A 23,191-nucleotide genomic window follows, 5' to 3' on the forward strand; every position below is an offset into this window, starting at 1 on the left:
CTGTGCCTGTCACTGTGTTTTCCACCAATGTTAAAAAAAAAAAAAAAACTGTCTGGGAGAACTTTTTGTGTCACAACATCCCTGCGAGTTCTGCATGTTTAATTTCTGCCAAGGTAACTCATGCGAGGTGCTCCCTCCGCACATGAGATCTCAAGCTGGACGGCGTGAAGCAGAAATGTTGTTTGAATAACCTGAAATGTGTGAAATTGTCATGATTAGCATATGAATTCTTGAGTAATGGCCAAAAAATGTGTTTTGTGAGGTCACAATGACCTTGACGTTTGACCTCCAAAATCGAATCAGTTCATCCTTGAATCAAGATAGACATTTGATGCCAGATGTTAGTGACAGTCCCTAAGGGCGTTCCGTGGATATCGCATTCACGAGAATGGGACGGATGTAAGGTCACAGCGACCTTGACATTTGACCACCAAAATCTAAATCAGTTCAGAAATTTACCTCCAGAAGTTCCTGAGATATTGCGTTCGCGAGAATGAGACGTAGGTATAAACAGACAGAAAAGCTAAGACGAAAACATAATTTTAAAAAAATCACCTGTTCTGGTAGGTGTTGAGTCCAGCGGGGACACATTGGACCCTCCACTGTCCATTCTGGTCGGCATAAAGGATAAACTTGATGGGCGTCTCCACCTTGAGCTCCTCCTCCAGGGCAAACAGATGCTCCTTCCAGGGACAGCCACCCTGGGAGAACAACACCACCTCCCCACTGGGATCTACCTGGGAACCAGAAGAGAACCAGAAAAATAGTGCGTCACTAATGTGCAAGTAGAGAGGCAACAGCCGTTTTCTGTGCAATTTAGGATTTCTTATATCAATTGCTTGATCTTTCCTGCTTTAAATTCAAGTTTCTACACATCACTATACATAACAGTTTAATATATGATCTAACTGGAAGAATATAGAGCCAGAACACTCTTTAGTTTTTGGCACCGAAAACACATTTGCCATTGAAATGAAAACTTGAAATGAAAAAGAAAACCTGGCATTGAAAAACTTGTATTGCTACAGAAAAAAAGGTTGTTCAGGAAAAAAACCCACAGGGATTAAATATGGAAATCATGCAGCCCTTCCCCCCCCCCCTTCATGTCGCTATGCTCCATGCCACAACAGTGACAAAGAATCAAAACTGAAAACACTGTAGCAGAAAACAAAATACACATGATACACAAACCTGTCACTGAAAAACAAAATCACCAGACTGTCACTGAAAAGACGGATGTCATTCTTCATTCAAGGTTACATTTCTTTTACGCATGCGTATGATCTTTTCCAGTTGAACGTCTTTTTCAGTGCCAATACGAGTTTTTTCAACGCCAAATTGTATTTTCAATGCCTAAAACTAAAGACTCTTTTCTAACTCCATACTAAGCTACAGTTTCACCATTTATCTCCCAATTCATCAAGAGCAACACAGAGACACAGAGTAATGAATTTGTAGGAATCTCTTATCTATAATCTAGAGATGATGGATCAACAAGTATTTTGATGACTGATATGTTTGGTATTATTTGCTGTATCACCAATACATTAATACTGTACATTACAATAATACACAATAAAAATAGATACAATCAATATTTAACAAATACTTATACAAGGGAAAAGCGTGAGAAAGGGGAAACCCCATTGCTGCTGTTGAGTAATGCACTATTAACTGTTTTATTGCTTGCAGTATTTCTTTAAAAATAAGGTGACCGGAGCGATGGACAAGCAATCTTGACCGCTTCAGAAATGTAGTTTTTTCAGGACCCAAGTGCCCAGTTACAACGTTCACAAAAGGACAAAAAAATTAAACCAAAAATGCACACATTAGAGCGGACAGTCTCGTACCTTATGCCTCCCCTTAACGGCTTCCTCCACCACCACACGGGCCGGCAGCCAGGAGGACTGGAAGAACTCCAGACGGTCCAGGAACTCCTCCCCAACCATCTTCAAAGCCTTTCTGAAACCCTCCTGTTAAAAAACATGTGTACACATACATGCATCACATACACTGTAAGATTGTGAGAGTAATATCATAATATAAAGGCAGAAATAGAGTTTTTGGACAACTGATTAGACTTTAGATGTTATTTTGATGAAAAAAAAATGAACTGCTCATGGTTCAAAATCCTTTTAGTTCATGATCATTCACACCTTTCGTCACCAACACACCACCTCTGAAATCCAATGCAGTTTGATGTCTAATACTTGGGATTAGACGGGATAGTTTGGGTGTTTTGAAGTGGGGTTGTATGAGGTACTTATCCGTAGTCTGTGCATTACTTACAGTAGATGACCGTCGACACGCCCCCAGTTTAGAGAGTCAGACAGGAGTTATTGCACAAAACGAAAGCAATGTACTGCTGTGGACGGGGCCGGCAGCAAAACATATTTTAGCAAACTAAATTAAAGACCCACCTAAAAAAATCAATATCTGTTTAAGAGTACACCAATTTTTGCTAGTTTACCTTGCCGTAAAACAGCTACTGTATACAGTCTGTGTTTCCGAAAGGGAATTGAAACCATTATCTATGCTCTCGCCAAAGCAGCCAGACTCCGTTGAAAGAATTCAGTATTTTTACCTCACAGAACACAGGAGTTGCTGGCCTACCGCTGCCTCGATCGTTTAGTTTGTTTGTGTCATTGTGTGACTTTGGTTAGTTCGGATTCACCAAAGTCACACAATAGTATAAAAAAACTAACCCATCGAGGCAGTGGTAGACTAGCAACCCCTGTTTCTGCCAGGTAAAATTACAGTTTTTTTTCAATGGAGTCTGGTGGCTTGGCTTTGGCGAGAGCATAGATGGATACAACGGCTTCAGTTCCCCGTCGGAAACAGCTGTTTGACGGCAATGTAAAGCGGTAAAAATATTCTAAAATAGCAAACACTTAAACTGATATTGATTTTTTTAGGTGGGTCTTTCTTTTAGGTGGCTAAAATATGTTTTGCTGCCGGCCCCTGATCCCTCAGAGGTCTCCCGCCTCGCTGTGTGAGTTAATGGAGGAATCGGAGCAAAGTGCCAGCACAAGAATCGTAATCATGTGAACTGAAATGTGAAAACAGCAAATAGGCCAGCCACTCCACTGAGACAGCCCAACAACGATGGGAAAAAAAATTGGTCAACATATATGCAAAGCCAGGCTGCAGGTATCATCATGCAGAAAAACAGGTGCCGTTTTCCCTGCAGGCATTCTGCACTCCTGCACTAATGAGAGGCAGAAAAGTCACACTCGGCCATTTCTGAGCGTCTGTTGTTTCCGCACGCCTCTAAAAACGACCTCTGAATGCCGATCGCACCGGTTCTGTTTACCACAACATTCTTAATCTATCTCGTATTTTTGTTTCACTGCATTGTGTGTGATTATCATTAAATGATGTAGATACAAGCCTTTTTTATATCAAAGGTCCTACTGTTAAATATCAAGGTGTCAAAAACAAAAGGGACTCCAGGGAGTTCAGGTCAGGGCTTATCCGTGCTGCAAAATGAGTCATCAACTAGAAAGGTTAGATTATTGTTTTATTGTTGTATTTTTAGTATTCTGAATTAGTTTGTACTGATGTAACTTGGGTTATAAAAAACTTTTTTGTTGTTTAAGTTCATGTTTTTTTGTTATCGTCTGTCTGGGATCATGATGGATATAAGTAGGGCTGAAACGATCAGGCGATTGATTAGTCTATTGACTGAAAATTAATCAGCAACTATACTTATAATATATACTTAAAAATATATTGATAAATAAATTAATTGTCATTTATTCAAGCAAAAATATCAAATATACCCAGTTCCAACCTCTCCTCTGTGAGGATTCGTTGCTCTTCTTTGCCTTATGCAATATTAACTCAGTATCTTTGGGTGATTTGACTGTTGGTTGGTCAGGAAAATGCAATTTGAAGATGTCAGCTTGGGCTTTAGAATTTGTTTTTCATTGGCAAAATGAATAATTAGGAAACTAATCTGCATATTAATCGGTAATGAACATAGTTCTAGACTGTACTGTACTGTACTGTACTGACTAGAGCAAAAAGAGTAGAAGACACAGTGACTGTTTCTGTCCTGGAAATAAATTGGTTGTCATGAAAGAATATTAGCGTCACGTTTGAAACTCATCTTCATGGCACCGTTATGTCACACTACTTGTGTTTTTTTTCCTTCATTAATTTACACATAGTATTATCCAGACGTGTCCACGAGTCATACTGTAGAAATCCAGGCAATTATAAAACACATTTTTACTGTATCGGCAGAGCACAAGCTTTAATGGTCATAAAACCTGCTGCTGTTGAAGGGTAACTTCAGTATTTTTCAACCTGGACCCTATTTTCCCATGTTTTTGTGTCTAACTGCCTAATAGCAACAACAATTTCTGAAATTAATCCAGTATTTAGGAAGAGCGCTGTATACCGCAACCACTCATGGGCTGCAATGTAATCCTATTGGGGCAAGCTGGCACCATCATTTACGTCCACTAAAAGTGCTTGTTTTTGCCACTGACAGGCTCAGATTGTTATTACAAGTGTGTGACAACATTATGGAAAGGACCCTACAGAGAAATATAATGTTTTTTCCTTTAGCTTGAGGCGGAATGTTTGTGTCATGTGACTTGTTTCCGGAAGACAGCAATGGAAATGTGAGTGAAAGTGGCGTGCCAGTGTTGTCATGACAGGCTCTGATTGTTATTATATGTAAGTGTCTGACATTATGGAAAGAGTCTCACTCAAGGAGTCCCCATTGGTTGTCCCCATTAGACACAAAAACATGGGAAAATACGGTCCAGGTTGAAAAATATAGAAGTTGCCCTTTAAGTAGTTGTTTGAAATTTAACGTTATTTCTATTTTGTGTAAGTGAAGACATTCACTGGGTACAATCATTTTCTTACATTATTCCTCTCCACTAAACCTAACCTCTAACTCTGTAATCCTAAAATCCAAAGGAAATAGATAATATCTGCAATTTTAGGGCTTTTCCTATTGTTACATTCCTTGTGAAGTCATTTGGTCTTTAAATTAAAACCACAGGTCACAAAGACTCATATCTTCTTATATAAGCTGATATCACAGATACAGACCCACACACATTAAATGTAATCTGTGACATTTAGTTTAAACGATATATAATGACAGTGCTGCATCAGACCGGTGTGCTGTGTGCTAAGTGCGAGCACACATTCCCACTCGTGCAGTCCCTCACCTCGGTGTCCTGACTCTTGCTGTTCCAGCGTGGGTTCAGGTGGCCGACACGTGCGCTCAGCGTGGTGGAGACGGAGTAGCGGGCCTCCCCGTCATACTGTGAAATGCCGTTGTCTATAGCATCCACCTCCTCCACAAAACTCTCATACATCTGCAAGGGATTGAAAGAGACATGTGACAGGAGAGGTTAGGGACCTGTAATGACATGGGAATCGCCTGTTTTATGTTTATGCTAATTTTGAAAAAGGAAGAATTGGCAGTAAATCCCCTTTTTCAAGGCGAGGAAGTTAAGAAGACAGGACTTTCAGGAGAGAGTACTGTACAGGGATTACATTATTCTGATTGAAATCCATTTGGTCACAGTGTGTGGGCAGTTAGTGAGGGTTACAGTGCACGGCTAGTGCACGGCTAGTGCACGAGGCGAGTTGCTGCTATTTTACAGTTCAATGGCAAAGCTGCAGAGAGAGAAGAGGCAGAGGAGCAGAGAAGTAGAGACATATTTAGGGATGAAAAGTCAACTCCTCAGTGCATTGGAAGGTCAATCACCAAGCAGTTGACATTTTACAAGTGGAACTAAGTTTTGGGGGCAAAAAAAAAAGAGATTCAGTTTTTTCTGAACTGGCTGAGGACGACACATGCATCATCCTAAAATAAATAAAAGCCCCAGCCATGAATAAATGGATTATGTGAGGCTTAAAACAAACTGACACATCAAAAGGCCAATGATAATATGAGTTAATAGTGCTAATATTTATGGTTGAACTAAGATTTGTCTGGCTTAATGTTTCTGTGGCTGTCTAAAATGAATTAAATATAACTGAAGTGTCCACGGTTTGAATCTGGCAGAGGAACTTTACCCGTTTATGTCTTTATATTTATAATCACCCTCTAGTGTCTGATGAAGGCAATGTCATAAACTAAACTTTAACAATAACCATCCTGCGTTTTCTACACACATCGGCTGCACGGTTTCTGTTTTTAAAACAACCAACATGGACAAAATGCACAGAGATATGTGTCCTTTAATTTCATTGTAATTCATTTTACCAAAGTAGCTGACGAGCTGTTCTCTGTCTTCACGCTTCATGATGAAATCGACAGTGTTTAGGTTCAATTCATCAGCCCGAGCAATGTTTTTTAAGACGAGTGAGTCGAGGGGAAACCATCTGTTTGTTTGTGATGTGAATAACACACAGTGGCTGCTAATCCACTGCCTGCTATAAATCTGTCGTCTTCCTCCTCTCACCTTGTCGAAGAGCACCTCCAGCTGCCTGTCGCCCTCCTTCAGCTGCGTCACCTGGGCCAGCAGCTGACGACCAAAGTGCAGGTAGACCAGGCCAGCTGAGCTGAGCTTAGTCACCCATGGCTTCTCTGGACACAGGCTGTGGAAAGTCTCTGCAAAGGTCCTGAAGAGACGGGAGACATTATGTTAGCTGATTGCAACAGAGTGGGTCAATGCCGTTATATAAAAAAACTGCCTATTGCTTGTACAGTATGTGCGATGGTTTTGAAACAACAGATGCTACGTATCAGCCTATACTGTATGTAACTGGTCAATACAGAAGTGGTTTATCAGAATTAAATTGAATAAGAGCTTTAACAAACAATTATTTTTATTATCAATTAATTTAGGGATTTTTTTTTCAATTGATCCATTAATCATTTATTTTATAAAAAAAAATATTATTTTATGAGCTGAAGTGGTCAATTTGTTTGCCGCTATGTGTCACTGTAGTATTCTTGTCTTGCAGCCATGTCTCTTAACATATAAAGGAAATGTAAAACAGTTTATATTAGTGCGAAAAACTGAAAAACACTGCATGGTCCATAAGCAGATTATAGTCAATATTAAAGCCAAGGATTGGGACATTAAACATTATAACTGTAACTGTACATTACAAGAGGCACTTGCTCCCATAAATATTCTCCTCAGCTTCAGAGAGCGAGTAAGCATTGATCGGAGAAAGAGAAAAGCATGCTCAGGCGTGTTTGTAAGCATGAGCACACATGAATAGAAGCCACCGGAGGTCTCTCATCAGCCACGTGCTGAGATGGGTGGGCTCCAGCGCCCAGCCACTGCTGGTCATTTAATTCAGGCTTAATTAGGATGCTTGGGCTGCGGCACAGCGGAAAACAGACCGTCAAGTGAATGAGTGACATGCTAGGGAAGCAGGGGGTAATCGCAGCCATTAAAGGACTAATTGGCCAAGCTGAGACATTTCTATGCTGATTATCAGGAGATGGGAGTAAATGAGCGAGAGGGAAATGACAAGAGTGAAATGGAAAATGTCTGAAAAAGATTATCAGCTTACAGAAGTCATCAAAGTGTTGGTGTGAAGTCAAAGATGGCAAACTGGCATTTACCATACAGAACTAAATGGAGGTAAGTGAGTAAAGTAGAATATAACACCCAAGAGTTGGAAATATTTTGGCAAGAATTAAGTATTACTCAGCATTGTTTAAACATACTTCACATATATTGTGTTGTGATTCCCATACTGCACCACCAGCTGCACCACTTCCTTATGCAAATCACTATATCATTAGACACGATGGCTTTCTTGCATACTATTTACTGTGTGCAAAGTGATGTACTTCATATCCCCGACTGAAAGCATCACAAGAGAAACTCGATGACTCAAAAACCTCGAGCACTTTATGAAAAGAATATTACTGGCCGGTAATTTCCCATCGCTCTGGGCCCAGTAGTCCCTTAAAATGATGGCACAGACACTGTATTAGAAGCACAGTGTGGACTTTCATGAGCTTTAAAAAATGTCACATAGAGGCTCTTCGGCTTTAATTCATTGCTCCTGTCATAGTGACCTCGGTTGGTATTTATTTGATTCAGTGAGTGCCATCGTCTACTCTTGTCTGACTACTGGGGTTTCCCCTCTTGTTGTAAACAAGCGAAGGTTGAACAGTTCTCCCGTGTACTGTATCCTGCCAATTACGGACTCATCTCCAACTACATTTTCCACCCTGTGCTTGAGAAAGAAATTGTTCAGGCTAAAATAATATTTTACATCGTTAGAAAATGGAGAAATTCCAATCTGGTTACTCATGTCGTTCTTTGAGAGGCAGATGTCGGTGAATGTTCCTTTTTAATCCATTTAGATCTCACTGTGACCTTCGGTACAGCAGACTAAATCACTTTATAAGAGCGCTTCAGAAAATCTATTGATCTCTGGCTCATTTCTGGTTTAACCCCTTCCTTTCTCGAACAATATTGGGCCTCATGCAGGAAGCCATATACAAACACATTTTCTCTTATTTTTGTTCGTATCCACGATTTGTTCTTATTTTGTTAGTACCCATTGATCTCTGGGATTCACCAATGTTTTCTTATTTTTGCTCTTCTCTTAGGTAAGAGAACATTTTAGGTTGTCATAGTATAGTACGTCAATAAATGTCATAGCATGTCGAAAAATGTCATGAAAAAAAGTCATAGTAAAGTAGGTCGTAAAATTTAATTTAAAAAAAGTCGTTGTTTAATGTGTCAAAAAATGTTGAGAGCACTCTTACCTAGTTAATGAAAAAAAAACAACTTGCTTTCACAATCCACTAATTGTTTGTACAACACAATGAAACACGCATTTTAAATTTGAGGAACAAAAATAATTGTGGCGATTATCCCACGGAACAAAACCTGCAAGTATCAAAAACTTTTGTTTGCCACAGAGCTCATTTTTTGCAATAATCCAACTGTAACTAATGTTTATTTTCATTGTCAATTAATCTATTGATTATTTTCTTGATTAATCGATTAAATGTTTGGTTTATAAAATGTAAGAAATGGTGAAAAATGTCGATCAGTGTTTCCCAAAGCCCAAGATGACGTCCTCAAATGTCTTGTTTTGTCCACAACTCAAAGACATTCAGTTTACTGTCAAAGAGGAGTAAAGAAACCAGAAAAAAAGAAACCCAGAAACCTTTTTTTCTTTAAAAAATTACTCAAACCGATTAATTGATTATCAAAATAGTAGCAATTAATTCAATAGTTGACAACTAATCGGTGAATCGTTGCAGCTCTAAACCTGACCCACCATCTGAGAAGCCGTCATTGGAAAAGGGCAGGCACTTTCTACTACTACTACTAATACATACTCCATATGTAGATATAAACGGCTCCTTCCAAGGTAATGAAAACACAACGATTCTTAGTTTCAGATTATTATACGCTAAAGAATACAGACTTATTAATACTATATTCCATTTCTTCCAATAGATCCCCCTAGATGTTTCACACTGTTCCTTTAATAACAAATGATTTGAATGACTTGTAGCCATGGTATAATGTGTTATAGATTTTTGGTGAATCCAGGGGAAGGGGAAGGGGAAGCCTGCTGTGTCCATGAATCCATCTTTGAGTGGAAGCCACTTAAACTATGTCACAACACAAAATAGCATAAAAGCAGTTTATCTATAACATTTCTCTCCTGATGGAGGTACTGCGAAGTGCAGACCACATTCATCACTGTGTCCCTGTTGCAAAAATATATTTGCTTACTTTTATTTCTTTGCTGAGTGGAGGCAGTGAGTGCATTTCTGGTGTGAGCAACCACAAATGTAATCCCTGCCAGATCTAATCTGTTGTGCTTTATTAACCTTCAGTCAGTGTTTGGAGAGCACTTCTCATGCCTCTGACTCTTAGACATTTCTTTCCTGCTTAAGAAACTTCTAAAAATGTCAAAGATAAAAGTTTTCCATAATTGCAGCAGTTTCTCACGTTAGAATTGAAAAAAAGATTATTAACAAGTGTTTTTCTTGTCTTTAGGCTTCAATTTAAAAGAGAAATTATTTGTGATCATTGTTTAAATTGCCTGTTACAACATTGGATGACAGAAAAGGAAAGATCCTCAATTAATTGTCATTGACGCTGTCTTTAAAGGAAAAGTTAAACATTTTGGGAAATACACTTATTCGCTTTCTTCCTGAAAGTTAGATGAGGACACTGATATCTAGGGATGGGTAACGAAACCCGGTAGTAAACGAGCCCCGGTTTTTCAACATCGGTATCTATGAGCTCCAACGTTAATGGTTCTGCTATCGGTATGGGGAGAAATTAAGTTAATTGATTTCCTATTTATTTAGGCTACATAAACGTAATCTTGCACTTTTGATCTCACAAACTCTGTTTCTAATTTGTAATAAGATCAAAACATTCGTCAATTATGCATTTTCCAATCGAGAGGAGAGATCTCTCTCTCAGCCTTTCGCCTGTGTGTGAGGGGCGGGGTCAGCTATCTCTGCCTCTCTCCCACACACACACAAAGAACCTGCCCTTGGCAACAATAGCGGAGAGAACAAAACATTCGAAAGTGTGGTTATACTTCAGTCAAGGCGATGCAGACAATGCTTGTTGCCAAAAGTGCAACAAGTTGTTTTCTTGTTATGGCGAAAACACGATCAATCTGTCAAAACATCTAACCAAAGTGCATCAGATACAGGTGGAGAAATGCATCGTTTACAACGGACTAGCTCGTACTTCATCCCACATCTAGGGATGCACCAATCCAACTTTTTCAGTCCCGATGCCGATAGCGATACCTGGGCTTTGGGTATCGGCCGATACCGAGTACCGATCCGATACCAGTCTTTAATTCACAAGCTGTATGCCTCACTGTGTGGAAGTGACTGGATCATTCTTTTATGTGTAAAGCAACATCAGGCTTGACTAAAACAATGATTTTTTTAACTCTGTAAAACCAAATGTAACAAATAAATACATAAATATAAATTTACTAAATTGTTATTTATTATTAAAAAAAGAAATTGTCCAGCAACTTGGTAAAAAATCTTCAAAATGAATAACTACGGAGTAGAAATCATTTTAATGCAGCAACAAATTAGTCAAAACATAAACAGGAATTCATTTCCAGCAATATAATGTATATAGAATATAAACATAAAATTTAATTGAATATATTGGCCCCACAGATAGCCGATCCGGCTATTTGAGTCAGCATCAGCCCGATATCTGATCCGGTATCGGTGCGTCCCTAGCCCCATCCACCATCATCATATTATAGTTTATAATAGTGCTTTGTTCAAAACATGACCGTTTCCTATACTATAAATACATTGTTTATTTGATTTATTTTACATTTTAAGTGATTTGTTCAAAACAACGCTGTGGCAGTCGCTACTCGAATGCTAATTTACATACAGTATATAAAATAAAGTAACGTTAATTCTGTTATTAATTTCTTTAATTTCTTTCTCTTAAAAACAACAAAAAAAAACGTTAAGTACCATTAATGTGCCAGATTGATAAGCAGTATCGGTAAGAGTAGTAGTATGTTAAAATCTTAACGAGACCCATCCCTACTGATATCACACTCTTATCTATCGGTTTATTGTCAAGTCAGAGCCACCAGCCATTTAGCTTAGCTTAGCATAAAGACTAGAAACCGCTAACCTAAAATTTGCGTTGTCACACAGATTAAACAAACAAGATATAACGGGCTAAAAGTGAGCTTTAGAGGTGCTGGTAGGCAGATTTAGTTAGTTTCCCCCCAATTCTAGTCCTCATGCTAAGCTAAGCTAAGATAAAAATTATGAGAGTGGCATCAATCTTCTCGTCTAACTCTCGACAAGAAAGCAAATATTTGCCAAAATGTTGAACTCCTCCTTTAATGGTTTAATTTCAGGCTCTTACAATTCTTACTGTGATGTATTGATATAGCTGTCAAGTTCATCTGTGCACTGCCACTGTTTTTAAACTGGAACGAGGGCTCTAATTATTCGCGTCATCTCCCTCTCCAACTTCCTCCAGCACCCGAGCCCACTTACATCCATCCCTGCCATCACAACCATCTTGCCCCCATCTGCGCATGTGAGTGACAGCCACATTCTCCTGCGGCCCCTGACGGTGTCATGGCAGCACTCCGTGCCTCGTGAACCAACAGCGGGGGGGCGTTCAATTGAAAGAGCGCTAATTATCACTAACCACCTGCCAGGAAGAGAGCCCTGGCATATCTTTATCACCGTGGTCATAAATGCAAGCTCTGATTATCATCAGGACATTAAGCTGACAAGACAACTGGAATAGGCTGATTACTCGACGTGACGAGACTTTGAGTGAATGCAATCAATCGGAAGGAACTTTAGAAAGGATATTTAATCGAGAACATAGAGCGTGTTTCTTCAAGAGCCACGCAATTAGGGTGCTTCGAGGATGAAGCCACAGAGGAGTATACTCTCTCATCCTTGAACCCTAAATAATGAGGATACCATTCTTTACACTTTGTTTTCTGAACAACAAAAATGAGCAACAGGTCTGAAATCCAGTTTGATTTCCCGGTCTAGAGTTCAGGAAGCCATGATGGGGGCAATTACAGGATTAGACAGGTATGTATATAAAGGCTAATAGGTGTATCAATACCTCTTAGGGCTGGGCAATATGACGATATATATCATCAAAATGGTATAAAAATGTATGTATATATCGTTTCTATCGCGATATAGTATCGCCATATTAAAATAAACTGACTATGGTGATGAACAATAAATGGACAGGTGATGAACAGTACATATTTATATACACTGGTATTCCCGAGTCTCAACACCTATAAACTGAATCTCTTTGCAGCAGTTTACTGCCACAGTTGTACCTCTGATGATGATCATAGCGATGCTTCTTTGGGTCAAACACTCCTCCCACGTCTACAACGATGTCACACTCTGCCAGCTGTGCCGGGTCCCTGGTCCGAACGATCTCAGCATCCTGTGCAATGAATAGATAGTCTTTTTAGATCTGCAATCATTCATCATCATCATCATCATCAAGCATCTCATAGATTTTCGGGAAAGAAATGACATCTGGATTTTATGTACTGGCCTCATTTAGGTCTTTCTAAACCTTTTCAATGCATGAGCCAAATGCATTTAAATGAACTCTACCAAGAACGTCAATTATAACAAGAGTGTGACCCTAATTGGACCCACTGGAAGCAGGCCTGTAGCAGGCTTTGAGTTTGCCCACATACTACCGTTTAAAAGTTTGAAATCGCCTTTCACAAAAGCTTGATTCGGTACAGTTAGAGGACAACTCTATATTTTTGAATGGTCGTTCATGCTTTTAGGCTGTAGAAAGTCCTCCTAGTTACTTTGCAGAGCATACAAAATGTATGTTTTGAACATGGAGACAAGACTGACAACTGAAAGGGCAGAAAGAGACAAATATAACCTCTAAGCAACAGTTAAATAAGAATATAAGAAATCACCAGTCATCGGTAAAAGAAATTGGAAGCTCAGCATCACATTGTGTGCAGATTTAAAGAGGAACAGGTTCTTGTTTCAGTGTCAAGGGCAAAATGACACCTTTAACATGTCGAAATTAATAGGCAACACATTGCTTTAGCAAAGTTATTCTTGAAACTTCACAATAGAAACAGAAGGTTAGTCTCGGGTTTGGATCAGAGAACATCAGATGAACATATTTTGGACTGACACATCACAGTTCAAACCTATTCAATTTAACCACAGGGTAGACTGCAGAGGGCCCAAAGAAAAACGGGTTGCCAAAAACACATAAATGGTAAAATGGACTGCATTTTTATAGCGCCTTTCTACCTTACCGGACAAAGTGCTTTTCAATTTGCCTCTCATTCACCCATTCACACAGCGATAGTGGCAGAGCTGCCATGCAAGGCGCTGGTCTAACCATCGGGAGCAACTTTAGAGCCCAATTACACCTCTGTGGTTCTATAATGATCGGAGGTCACTTATGCTTTTCTGTACTGGAAAACAAATTATAAATCAAAGGGTATTTGGGGTTAAAACAACAGTATTCTCCCCTGTTGTGCAACACTGTGGGGACATCGACTAAATGGATTTAATTTGTATTCTTTTTGGGCCAAAACTATTTTAAATGTAAATAATACATTTGGTGTCTGAAATATGTTTTTATCCATGTTAAAATAGCAATTATTGAAGGAAAGAAGAAATATAACAGGTGAAAAATTGCATGTAAATTCACATACGTATGTAAATAAATAAAGACGTATTTTTTAAGATGAATAATAAGCATAATGTCTGCTTCTCAGCTGATAATAAATGAATGTGCAGACCTATGTTGTGCTGCATTTAAATTACTGATGGAGACACAATCATAACAGTATCAGAAAAGCTAAATTATAGTTGTTATCTTGAGGTGTAGGGTTGGCAATAGGATGATATATATTGTGACGTGACATAAATGTGTCAATAGTCAGAGATTTTGCCACAATGTTTATACTGTGTTTGCTATCCCTTTAACATATCTGGGTATATGTGGGCTATGTTGCAAATCACTGGGCCAGACTGCTTTATGACAATATTGCATTTATATTATTTTTTTCATTAATAGGAAGAAATATATTGATTTGTCAGGTATTTAATTTCCTAGATTAGATTAACATTTCTTAATTCATTGTCTAGAAAATATACTGTATCAACATACTGTATACATCAATATGATTATATGAAATGATATATCCTGTGACAGAAGATTTGATCACCCATTCCTATTGTGGTGTTGTAAGTTTGGTTTACATTTGGGACAGGGATTGTGCCATCGATAAATACTTTGGCAATCTGATTAATGCTTAATGTGTTAATTTCTGTTGTTGTAAATTCTTACTTACTATAACGACATTAAGGCATGTTCAGATAATAAGTCACTTTAAAAAGTGACAATACCCCTAAAGGTTAATGTGGGAACATGTTTATAGTGGTTGTAAGGTGTTGTCTAAGTTTAATGTTTATTTGACTGACCTTTGGCTGTGGCATTTTCTTCTAGAATAGTGATAATAAACTCAGGAAAAAAAGTTTGGAAACTTGTGTTTGGTGGATTATTTCTCTGTTGTTCCAATGCTAATGGTCATTGTATTTTACATCGTTGGAAAGCCTGTTTATTTACCTTCACAATGATGTCCAACTTGTAAGGAAAATGCATTTGTGGGATGAGCAGCACAGCTGATTATGTGGGTAGCGCCCAAGAAAAATTTGCCAAAATGCTCTGTCAATGGTAAACAGTGTATTCTCCTGTTAGTATTGACTCTTGTTTTGAGTTGTTTGGTGGATTGGATGATTGAACTCTCTATCAGTACAGATAGATCAGTATTAGATCAACGTGGCATGCCGATGCTTGTAGCAAACACCAAATGATCACTTTAGTAGGATGCAGCACCCAACAGGCCAGACCTGATTGGGAGCACCTGTAGCTCAAAACAAAGGTCAATACCAACAGGAGAATACACGGTTTAGCATTGGCAGAGAATTTTCCCACAGCAAGGTGTGACCAGGTTGGTGACCAGCATGAGGAGGAGGTGCCAGGCTGTTGTGGCTGCGTATGGATCTTCCACCGCTACTGAGGCTCCTGACGGTGTATTAAATTAATAAAATGTAAAATAGCCAATATGTCTTGTTTGTTCTTTGTTACTGATAGAGAGTTCAATCATCCAATCCACCAAACAACTTAAAACAAGAGTCAGTACCAACAGGAGAATACACTGTTTACCAACTGGCAGAGCATTTTCGCAAATTATTGTTGGGCGTTACCCACATAATCAGCTGTGCTGCTCATCCCACGAATGCATGATCCTTACAAGTTGGACATCATTGTGAAGGTGAATAAACAGGCTTTCCAACCTCGTTAAATCCAATGCCAATTAGCATTGTAACAACTGAGAAATAATCAACCAATTATAAATTTCCGAACTTTTTTTCGCCCAGTTTATTATAATTATAATTATAATAGGTCTGTATGTGTCATCTCTCTGTGAGCTTCATCTATCTTGTATAGCAGCAGCACCCCCATGTGGAGTGTTATAAAATAACAGAAACATAAAATAAAAACTTCTCCATAAAGCCAATGCAGACTGAAGAAACACATTTAAAGATCTGTTTCATCAACATGGTTTAAACTGAAGTAGTATCAACACAGACGGTGCTTAAACAGCAGCAGTTAAATGAACAATACAATACAATGCAATACTATACAATATTATACAATACTATACTATAATATACAATACAATACTACACTATACAATACTATTCTATTCTATACTATACTATACAATACTATACTATACTATACTATACAATAAAATACTATACTATGCAATACTAAACTCTGCAATACTATGCAATACTATACAATACTGTACTATGCAATACTATACTATACTATACTATACTATACTATGCAATACCATACAATACTTTACAATACTATGCAATACAGTACTGTACAATACTATACAATACTATACTATGCAATACTATACTATGCAATACCATACAATACTTTACAATACTATGCAATACTATACTATACTGTACTATGTAATACTATACTATACAATACAATACTATACTATGCAATACAATACTATACTATGCAATACTAAACTCTGCAATACTATGCAATACTATACTATACTGTACTATGTAATACTATACTATACAATACAATACTATACTATGCAATACAATACTATACTATGCAATACTAAACTCTGCAATACTATGCAATACTATACAATACTGTACTATACAATACTATACTATACTATACTATACTATACCATACAATACTTTACAATACTATGCAATACTATACAATACAATACAGTACAGTACAGTATATGTGTCAGCACAGGTAACCTACCTTGTACTCAGGTAGCTGCCGGAGGAAGAAGCAGGCGAGCACCTCGTCGCAGTGGAAGCTGCCGTTGTGAGTCCCGATCTTACCGGTCATGTTGTCGCTGCGGAGCCTCTTCGGTGGACCGGACATGTACCGAGCTGCTGCTGGTCTAATAACGTCACCGGAGACTAAACTACGGCAGCGAGAGGATGAACTCAACAGTCGTGAAACACTCGCTGCTTTGCTGAAGTTGATCTGAAACGTGACTGTTATTAATTTCAGTGCTATCACGCGCACAGGACGCATTCAAACACTTTACACACGAGACTGTGAAGTCGGACGGATATGACAGCAGGACCGGATATGACAGCAGGACCGGATATGACAGCAGGACCGGATATGGTGCGCACTGTTTTGTGACCCGGAGAAACTCAGGGATTTATTTTCAATTCAATTCAATTAAAATCACTTTATTTGTCACTGAGGGGCATTTGTAGAGGCTCGTAGAGTAGTGCAATTAACAACACAATACAGGAACATGTTAAACATCTTGAAAGTTAAAAATAATGATACTAATATAGTAATAATAATAGTAAAATAGTGCAAAATAGTGCAGTATACCCAGTATATGGTAGATATGGATTTGTTTTTACATATTTATAAATAAGTAGGCCTAACTGTGATTTAATAATAACATAATTGAAGTGAACTGAAAATACGAAATGTTATCTATGAAGGACATTTTATGCAAAAAATAAAATGAATCTGAATGCATTAGTATGCTGACAGCAGAGAGCGCTGAAGGCAATGAAGCAAACCTCTTTAATAAACTCATACATGGAGAGTTGTGACTGTTACATATTTTACCATTTCTATAGTCCATCTTCTCTCACATATGTTCATATTATATAAATGTTATCTATGAAGGAAATGTTATGCAAAAAAATAAAATCACTGGTTTATCAGAATGCATTTGTTCACTTCAGACAACTTTATTTATCCCCAAGGGGGCAATTCATTTGTAGCTTTCCCAGTCCATACATCCCTACATACAACAGACAACCAATCATTAGTTAAGTCAAAGGAAACATATTAAAGATCAAAGATAAGCACAGTTCATTATATATTTGTGTAGGTATATAGAGCCTATATTGAATACCCTTTTTCTGCCTTTTAGTATGAGATGTGATTGAGGAAATAGAGTGATTTAATATGACATTTCCACATCCATAATACATTTGTATGCTGACAGCAGAGGGCGCTGAAGATAATGAAACAAACCCTCATACATGGAGAGTTGTGGCATATTTTACCATTTCTAGTCCACCTTCTCTCACATATGTTCACTTTATATAAATAATCTGACTCCTGCTACTCTAAGCTCAGACTCTGTACACTTGGAGAGGAGGTCGTGTTGCTCTGCCTCTATCCATCTGGTGTGGAGAGGAGGTCGTGTTGCTCTGGCTCTATCTGTTTGGCGTGGAGAGGAGGTCGTGTTGCTCTGGCTCTATCTGTTTGGCGTGGAGAGGAGGTCGTGTTGCTCTGGCTCTATCTGTTTGCCATGGAGAGGAGGTTGTGTTGCTCTAGATCTATCTGTTTGGCGTGGAGAGGAGGTCGTGTTGCTCCGGCTCTACCTGTTTGGCGTGGAGAGGAGGTTGTGTTGCTATGGCTCTATCTGATTGGCGTGGAGAGGAGGTCGTGTTGCTCTGGCTCTATCTGTTTGGTGTGGAGAGGAGGTTGTGTTGCTCCGGCTCTACCTGTTTGGCGTGGAGAGGAGGTTGTGTTGCTCTGGCTCTATCTGTTTGGCGATGCCGGGAACCTGCTTGACATCCTCCTGAAACCACCTTCTCACATATGTTCACATTATATTTATTAATTTTTGTCATATGGATTGTCTATGTTGTATTTTCATTATGTTGCTACTCTGTACACACGACATCTGTCCATCCTGGAAGGGGGATCCCTCCTCTGTTGCTCTTCCTGAGGTTTCTTCCATTTTCTTTTCTTTTTTACTTTTTTTTAGGAGAGTTTTTCCTTATCTGATGAAAGGGTTGCACTGTAAAGGACAGAGGGTGTCGTATCTTGTACAGATTGTAAAGCCACCTGAGGCAAACTTGTGATTTGTGATTTTGGACTATACAAAAATAAATTGACTTTATTTGACTACAGTATTTTTTTAAAGTACAAAACTATGAACCTTGAAGAGGAATTGATACCCTTTGTATCACTACAAACCCAAACTAAATAAAGTCCTGATATGATTTTTAGAGTTACATATCATTTAAAAAAAGAGAAAGTAGTAAAATCCTTAATAAGTAATTATCTATTATTGGCTGAATTACTAACCGGGCAAATTGTGCAACTGCCCCAGGGCCACAGACCTTTAGAGGTCCCAAAGGCTCCAGGTTCACTGTAGTAATTAGTTTGTTTTCATTTCATTAACTGCCCATTTGTTTGATAACAGGCCCTAAAGCAGAATATAAACTGCAATTATAAAGGTCTAAAGGCAGGTCATGCATTTTTTTTAGCTAATGTGTCAAAGTCTAGTTTTTAAACCTTTATTTTTATTGGGCTTGAAGTGGTTGCTAAAAAAAAGTGTGTGCATTTAATTGTAGTGGTACAAGTGATTCTAGTCAATGTGAAAACAGGCAAATATGAGCTGCAGCGTTGGAATTTTGTTTCCAATATTTTATTTAGAAAGTTCAATACAGTAGTTACATAAAGAAGGTTTTACATGTTCAGATTTTTCATTACAAAAAAATCAGTAAATAATAGTCTGATATAAGCTTGCCGGAAAAGATGACTACTCCTGGACCCCTTCTGAATAATGAAAGTGAGCCAATGTTGTTTTGTTTGTTTTGTTTGTTTTTCAATAGAGCTAACCATGGTGTGTCACATGTAGCTGTCTCTCTCTGCAGTTTCCAACCTGTCATGAATGATCTGCTCTGCAATGTTGTCATGGTAAAAGAAAATAGTACGTCAGGTTTTGCCATGCCTTGAGACTTGAGAAAGAAGGCAGCTTTAACTCATTTTCTCAGAGATATACGTTGATGTTTGATGTTTGTATTTGTTTGTATTTGTTTCCATAGTCCCTCATTCACAGTACAAAAATGATGTAAAAATAAAATAAGTAATACAACAAATAAAATGTAAGGAAAGGAAAAGAAGATGAATAAAAACCAAAAAAAATATATTTGGGGTCTGTTAAACAACTGGGATAAATCTGAAATGTCTAAATAATCTAATAGTTGTTGCAAACGTTTGCAGTCATTAAGGGTCAGACTCAGCTCTCCACCACCAACTCTCGTTCTCGCGGTATTAACTTCAAGGTTTATTGAGAAGGTAATTAGCCAGATGGGACCCCTGTAGTAGTCAGGCTGAGGAGAGAGAGAGGCACCACCACTACATCACGGCCGACCAGCTGAAACCAGACCGTCCTCTGCGTCAACAACAGCGACTCTGCTGAAGGTTGGTTTTATTATTGCAATACTTCATGTCTCCTACATGGCATGATTCATTCACCCCTGCGATGCTGGGGATGAATCCTGTTCAGTGTGAATGCACTAATCTGATACTGCATGTGTGCACACATTGCACCAGCACCAATGCACAGACAGATAGGACTATAACCCTAGATATACTAAGAGATTTAGAGAAGCAATTTATGACTTTCGGGAAAATGGCGAATCTTTCAAGGCCACACGATTTGATTCAGTAAATCTATTACTACCTACTGAGATGTAGGTTACATTTATAACCACCAGGTGTCGCTGTAGGTCAATCATTCTGCTCACAAGGCATGTTGACAACTCTTATTTCAGCTTAATTAAATCGATAAGCATTGATTTGAGGGGGGTTTTCCATTTTCCTTGGGTGTAGGGTTTCTTGTACTATAATAACCCAACATCTCGCCTTTGATTTATTTGCTTAAAACAAATCACCTATATATGTGTTTTTTTTTAATAAGTTTGAAAGGTTTGGTGTTATTAAAAGCTTTGTCTGAGGGACAGGCCTACTACAGTAGTTGTCCATCCTTTTAGTCTTGTATTGAGCCGTACAAGCTAAAAAAAATTGCCAATAGATAGAGAAAGGGTGTTTCAGTTACAGTTTCACACGCTAAAAAACAAAACTTTTATAGGACCGATGATTAAAACATGAAATAACTCTATTGAGATACTATCACTTTATTGCAGAGTGTTCTAAAACGGTTCGTTTTTATTTTTATGTATTTATTAGTTTATTTGACAGGGACAATACATAGGCATTGTTACACTTAATTAAAGTGCACCCGATGCAAGGTATATAGGACTTCTAGCCGTAGCTAATTTGCAGACCTTGTCCCTGGTTAGGTTTTAAGAAAAAGTATAAATTAAAAAAAAAAAAAAATACAGAATAGCACATCTTATATCAAATCACATAATACAACATCGTACATTACAATCAATTTACATATGTACTGTCTGTTCCCAATCAATAATCAGTGATCACAGGTTTGGTTTAGTTTCAGCCAGTGTTTCACCTTTTCATTAAACGTTTTCAGGTCAGGTTGTATATTTAGTTTGGGTCAGAAAAAAATGTTTTCATTTATTTCAGAATAATTTGATTGTAAAGATTAAAAACGTACTAAAGTTAAACAGTTTATTCCAACTTCCCTCCATTTTCAACATCTCATTATTCCCATTCATAGTCACAGGTTAAATGAGTAAATACATCAGTTTTTAGCCATTAGGGCCTCATAGCCCTGATCAGCACCATGGACAGCGCACTGCACTGAAACAACAGCTTGATGTTGCACTATGGATGTTTCTTTGATGTTGGCTGCTTGTTTTTGAGGAAAAAATAGTCTTTTTCACGTCATTCATATCATACTCCAAATGCTCCATCACTTCCATCACAGTTCTGTAACAAACGATAATTGTCCTCTTTACTACAGATGAATTAATGCCTCTTATAATACAGATAATATGTGATCCAGTCAAGTGGGTAATTAGCATAACTCTGTATAATTGGTGACTGGTATTCCTCTGGAATACAAATTTAGAAAACAATGCCACTACCCATTATTATGCTGAATATATTAGGCAAATGAGAACATCTTGTGTCAAGTGATGTGTGTTGACAGAACATTGCTGGACATCTACAGCCGCCTGATAAAACAGACACGTGCAAGACAGAAGAAGAAAAGTCTGAGACAGACTTAATAAAAGATGAATGTGAGGGGTCACAATGTTTGCTGGTATGGAGTACAAACAAAACATACAACAGAATGATACAAAGCAGCGATGAAGTGCAACATAAATTACTTAAATAAAGGTAGAACATTATTCAAGAATGCACATCATTTATAAATAACTACTCTAGCCAATAACACAATTTATTTAAACATATATGGACTGTTTTTGTTGTTGTTTGTTTTCTCATGAAATATAGTTATCTCTGTCACTTTTTGGTTGTATTGCTCATGAGAATCAGGAGATCCGGTTTCTTTTGGTTTTGCCTCAGGGGGTACTGTAGCGTCTCCTTTTTCCCAAAAATTCAATGAGTCATGTTCACAAGCAAACTGAAATAAACAAGCCTCAAGATAATGTTCATCAGCCAACCTCCTTCATCGCTGACCAGCCAGCTCCGTATCAGACAGCACAGCCTGTCCCCCCATTGGCTCGCCCCGAACCGTGAGATGCAGTTGTGGGTGGTGACCGAGAAAAAACGTCACACTGCCTGTGATTTTTGCCTGCTGTTTCCAGTTTTACACGCAGCGATGATGGGAAATGAACCTTCCCTGGCTTTCCTTAAAAGGAAGAGCCAAGCAGCGCTCAATCAAAAAGTCAATTATTGGCTATAGGGCAAGTGTACGTCACATTCCCCTGAGTTATAACACTGCAGTGGCTGCTTTGAACGGCAGACAGTATGCTGTCGTGGCTGTGGATGTCAAATAGTAAACCGGTAAATATGACAATTATGGTTTTGTGAGGAAACATACACAATAGAAACAAGCACATTATGTATTCAAATAATGTTAATTCTCATTACTTGTTCTCAAGCAGTGCATTTATTTCTCATCACTGGATATTGATTATGTTAATGATTACAGAAATTAGAGAAATCTTTATTGTTATAAAAGTTGATAACCAAGTCTTCTCTAAAGTAAAAAATATATGATGTAAATTTATATGCTTCCAAATGACTGATTTACATTATGACATTAATAATTCATGAACATAAAATGAACAAAATGATTCCAACCTCTGTTACTTCACTTAAGATTCACTTTCATTGCCTCTACATGTTATATCACAGTATTATAGTATAGTAGATGAAATACTAGATCACATGGATTAAGAGAATCCATAAATATAACTAGTGAT

At 38.1% G+C, this 23,191-nt stretch overlaps 2 protein-coding genes across 3 annotated transcripts in view; one reads left to right on the plus strand and one right to left on the minus strand.

Annotated features, from left to right (window-relative positions):
- Window positions 1–17,186, minus strand: part of myg1 (myg1 exonuclease) — a 29,431-nt gene extending 12,245 nt beyond the window's left edge. For both annotated transcript variants that reach the window (XM_037768706.1, XM_037768699.1), the window contains exons 1-6: window positions 16,851–17,186; window positions 12,808–12,920; window positions 6,438–6,597; window positions 5,193–5,342; window positions 1,851–1,973; window positions 556–737 (exon numbers count right to left, since the gene is read on the minus strand). In XM_037768706.1, coding sequence (XP_037624634.1) covers window positions 556–737; window positions 1,851–1,973; window positions 5,193–5,342; window positions 6,438–6,597; window positions 12,808–12,920; window positions 16,851–17,132 — 1,010 coding nt within the window. In that variant the 5' untranslated portion in view covers window positions 17,133–17,186. The remainder of the gene's footprint in view (window positions 1–555; window positions 738–1,850; window positions 1,974–5,192; window positions 5,343–6,437; window positions 6,598–12,807; window positions 12,921–16,850) is intronic.
- Window positions 17,187–20,262: 3,076 nt separating this feature from the next.
- Window positions 20,263–23,191, plus strand: part of LOC119499119 (mitogen-activated protein kinase kinase kinase 12-like) — a 28,897-nt gene continuing 25,968 nt past the window's right edge. Inside the window, exon 1 of the mRNA XM_037788458.1 lies at window positions 20,263–20,294. The gene's annotated coding sequence lies outside the window, so the exon portion shown is untranslated. The remainder of the gene's footprint in view (window positions 20,295–23,191) is intronic.

Source organism: Sebastes umbrosus, chromosome 1 (genome assembly GCF_015220745.1).
Source record: "Sebastes umbrosus isolate fSebUmb1 chromosome 1, fSebUmb1.pri, whole genome shotgun sequence".
NCBI lineage: Eukaryota > Metazoa > Chordata > Actinopteri > Perciformes > Sebastidae > Sebastes > Sebastes umbrosus.